Source organism: Nestor notabilis, unplaced genomic scaffold, assembly GCF_000696875.1.
Source record: "Nestor notabilis isolate BGI_N333 unplaced genomic scaffold, ASM69687v1 scaffold23446, whole genome shotgun sequence".
NCBI lineage: Eukaryota > Metazoa > Chordata > Aves > Psittaciformes > Psittacidae > Nestor > Nestor notabilis.
Window position 1 is genome coordinate 1 of NW_009932723.1, and position 3951 is coordinate 3951.

The window sequence follows — 3951 nt, forward strand, 5'->3', positions numbered from 1 at the left end:
GGTCGGGAGGGCTGGGGAGGCCAGGGCCGGGCTGGATGGTGACTTGTAGTTAGAGAACGTGGGCTAGGTATCTGCTGTCTGGTTTGACTTCTACTTTTTTGGCAAGTGACTTGTGTCCGCGCTCCGGCCAGGAAACCAGTTGTACTCGGTCTGTGTCGCCACCAAACTAGCGGTCTTCAACCAATCTGTTTCTCTCTTTTTTTCCTTTCCTTTTCTTTTCTTTTGTTTTGCGTGCGTGTATGTGTGTGTGCGACCTTCATCTGATGTTTAATAATAAAAGGGATGAACGTTACTGCCTGTATCTCTACTGCCTTTCTCTGAGGTTGTAATGGGTCACCACACCTGCTGGGTGGCCTGGCGTCAGCAGGTCCCTGCCCATATTGGGACACTGCCCCATCCATGCTGGCTAGAGCAGTGTTAGTGTCCACATCTTGCTCTGTCCTACAGACAGCCTGGACCGCAGTGAGTGTGCTGCAGTGTGGGATGGGGTGGTCTGGAATCATAACTTGAGATTCTAGGGTGCTGGCAGCAGGGTTGCTGCTTCCTGCAGTTTGCTGAGCCCCAGGCAGACTTTGTCCAAGGATCAGAGGAGATGGGGAGGAGAGGGATCTCCAGGACCAGTTGGATGGTCTCAAAGAGGCTCTGGGAGCGGGAGGAGAATTACAGCAGTGCTAGGGCCATTGTGTTTCTGCTGCCATCCCAGCCAGTGTGGCAGGGGGCCGGTGGGGGGAGGGTCTGGCAGGGTCCCCCCCAGCCAGTGTGGCAGGGTGCTGGTGGTGGTAGTGTCTGGCAGGCTCCTGCCATGTGGCTGGCTGTCCCGTGGGTGAGGACTGATGCATCTCCCACCCACTGAAGGATGCCCTGAGTTGATGTCATGTTGCCTGTTCCCATGTAAGCAGGACAGTGGCACTGCTCTCACCGACCCTGGGGCAGCAGTGGGCTGTGACCCTGCCAGCCTCAGTCAACCCCTCTCCCCTATCCTGGCAGCATATCCATGGTGTCAGGAAATGCTTACTGTGCTTTGGGCTCACACCCTCTCTTGACACTCTTCATACAACACTCTGCAGCCCGGCAGGGAGAGGCATCCCCCCCTACTTAGCTGTCATCCCCATCTCCCCAATCTGACCTCTGCAGGACAGGGCTCAAGGGCTCCCCCTGACCTCACATGCCCCACTCCCAGGCTGCCATCACTGCCCCTCTCCTCCAGGGCTGTCCAATTCCCCGTCTCCCCCGCTAGAGCCACACGGCTGCTGTGGAGAAGGTGCTGGTTTAATGCTGCAGCCCAGCCTGGAGCCAGCCCTGTGACAACACGCTACTTGAGGTGACCATGCCCAAACCAGAGTCCTGTCCCCAAGCCTCCAGGCTCAGCTGTGCTTGTTGATGTGGCGGGAATGAGCATGTACAGCCTCCACAAAGGCACCGACATGCTCAGGGCTCAGGTCGGGGTAAAGGCCATGGCCCAGGTTGGCGATGTAGCGTTGTGTCCCGAAACCCTCCAGCATCTTCTTCACCAGCTCACCAATCTTCTCCTGTAGGCACAGTGAGAAATCATGTATCAACCCCACCAGTCCCCAGCCAGCCTGGGGGGACTGCTGGGACACGAGCCAGCAATGCAGGTGGGAAACTGAGGCAGGAGGCCTTTAACACAGGCTAGAACTAGCCCCAGTTGCTGGCAATGGCCACAGCTCACCTTGGGTGCATAGAGAGCACAGGGATCCAGGTTCCCTTGCAAGGTGACATCTTTCCCTGTCTGTGCACTGCAGCAAAGAGGAAACAGTGAGTTGTGTGTGGTGCAAAGGCTAGGGGCAGCCAGGTGCCTGCAGCCCCCACCTAAGGGTACACAGGAGCCTTCAGTGTTCCACATAGCATGGGGGCCTAACTATCCCCACTGCTGGAGCAACAATCTCCAGGCCTGGGATGGCTCAGGTCAGAGGAAGAGGTGAGGGTACCCGGCCTGAGGTACTGCCCAGGCACCTGAGCACTTTGCCACACTCTTACCGAGCTTCCTGGGGCCGGATGGTCCAGTCGAGACCAACCACCTCATAACCAGCATGGGCCAGGTCACGCAGTGCATAGTGTGCGTCCTTTGCAAAGATGATCTGGGGAGGGAGGAGATGGGCAGTAACTCTGCTATGGGTCAGACTGGGGGAGGCAGGTACCAGGGAACATGCCCTTCTCCAGCAGCCCCCACATGCCAGAATCAATCCAGGCATCCCTGACTCACCATGGGCACGAGGGGCAGCGCCTCCTCCTTCAGCTTGCTCTTGACACCCTGAGCAATGTCTCGGATGTAAGGCAGGGCAAAGTCCTGGAACTGCTCCGGGCCCAGGTGCCCCGCATGGGATTCAAATAACTGGAGCGCCTGCCGGGAAAATGGGGCTGGGAGAGCTGCACCTTAGCCCCTGCTCCTCCTCGCAGAAGCTCGACCCTCTCTGCTCCCTCTCCCCAGTCCCTGCCTTCCTGCCTGGCCCCGTCCCCATGCCCCAGGACTCACCTGCGCTCCAGCAGCCACCTGCCCCACCAGGTAGTCAGTGACAACATCGGCCAGCAGCCGCAGCAGTCGGTGGCTTGCCTCGGGGTGCCGGTAGAGCCAGCTCTTGGCCTTGGCCATTGTAGTGGAGCCACCACCTTCAATCATGTAGGACATGAGTGTCCACTGTGTGAAAGAGAGGAGTAAAGTGAGGATGGTGATGGAAGAAGACAGGAGGGGCTGGTCACAGTGCTGAAGGTAGGACCTGTGAGCACCCCAGAGCCCGGGGCACAGCTGCTCCTGCATTGACTGTCCCCCATGTACACACCCCTATAGGACCCACAGCTCTGGGGGTGTCATGGCTGGTGTCACCGCAGAAGAAAGAGCAGAGAAGCCCAGCTAGGAAACCCACATGGAGGAGCCACATCACTTAGAGAGAAGCCGATGAGGGGTACCCTGCCCTCTAGGCTGTGTCGTGTCAGCGTTATGGCCTGGAAGACATAACCCAGCTCTGCGGTCACATCCACCTTCTGTCGCAGTTTCAGCAGATCCTCCACCTCCTTCAGGGGCTCTGTGAATGTGGGTCCTTTGCCAGGGACCATGACAACCTCCATGCCCAGTGCCTGGGGACAGGAAAGAATGGAAAAAGCAGGATCCTGAACCCAGTCCCATTCCCAACTGCTGCTCCCCACCACTGGCCACAGCTCTCACCTGGGGCACCACCAAGATGTCAGAGAAGATGATGGCAGCATCCAGGGGAAATCGTCTGAGTGGCTGTGGATGGGAAGAAGCAGCAACAATGAGGGGCTGGGACACCCTTCCCTATGGAGGACCTGGACAAGTACATGGGGCAGCAGGGTCTCCAAGGGCTGCACGACTTACTTGGGGCCACCCAGGGTGGCCAGACCCAAGGTTTCTCCCCATCCCCACCTGGGTGGAGAGAGGGGACACACAGCTGGATGCTCACCTGTAGTGTCAGCTCACAGCACAATTTGGGGCTCCGGCAAGTGGCAAAGAAATCCTGTGCTGCCCGGGTCTCCCGAAACTCTGCAAAGGACCAGCACGAGCATTATGGGGCGCGTGCTGGGCTACCCTTGCTGTCCCCCCGCCTCCATACACCTCCACCTGCTCACCAGGCAGGTAGCGCCCAGCCTGCCGCATGCACCACACTGGGGTGTGCTCTGTCTCCTCCCCACGTGCCGCTCGCAGGAATGTGTCGTTCTTCAGCTTAGGGAAACCCTTGGGGCTGTGGATGAAAGAGCAGGTACAGGTTGTCACCCATGAGAGGTCTAGGTGCCCTGCCAGATCCTCACTTCCTGACCACATGAAAGGGCTTGTGCCTGGCAGTGACAAATGTGACAAATGCCCCCCACCATGGTCCAGAGCCTCCTCCTGCTTGGGTCTCGGGGGGGCCTCCCTGGGGAAAGGCAATACTCAGCACAGGGGGCCATGAGATTAAGTTATCGTGGACAGCAGTTGCT

At 58.5% G+C, this 3951-nt stretch overlaps 1 protein-coding gene across 1 annotated transcript; it reads right to left on the minus strand.

The window, feature by feature from the left end:
* Positions 1 to 1255: 1255 nt before the first annotated feature.
* Positions 1256 to 3796, minus strand: UROD (uroporphyrinogen decarboxylase). The gene is made up of 9 exons (XM_010016549.1): positions 3604 to 3796; positions 3438 to 3517; positions 3182 to 3244; positions 2896 to 3093; positions 2495 to 2656; positions 2225 to 2362; positions 1999 to 2099; positions 1691 to 1757; positions 1256 to 1529 (listed from the first exon to the last, which is right to left on the minus strand). Exons 1-9 carry the CDS (start codon positions 3794 to 3796, stop codon positions 1365 to 1367), a joined length of 1167 nt encoding a protein of 388 aa, XP_010014851.1. The 3' UTR covers positions 1256 to 1364.
* Positions 3797 to 3951: the final 155 nt, after the last annotated feature.

What these genes read in the sequence shown, in the direction of transcription:
- UROD (XM_010016549.1), bottom strand. Translation starts at nt 3,796, where the DNA reads ATGTGGTCAGGAAGTGAGGATCTGGCAGGGCACCTAGACCTCTCATGG. An exon ending in GGCTGGGCGCTACCTGCCTG is followed by an intron (nt 3,518 to 3,603) that starts GTGAGCAGGTGG and finishes GGTCCTTTGCAG; the next exon opens with AGTTTCGGGAGACCCGGGCA. An exon ending in GCTGTGAGCTGACACTACAG is followed by an intron (nt 3,245 to 3,437) that starts GTGAGCATCCAG and finishes TCCCATCCACAG; the next exon opens with CCACTCAGACGATTTCCCCT.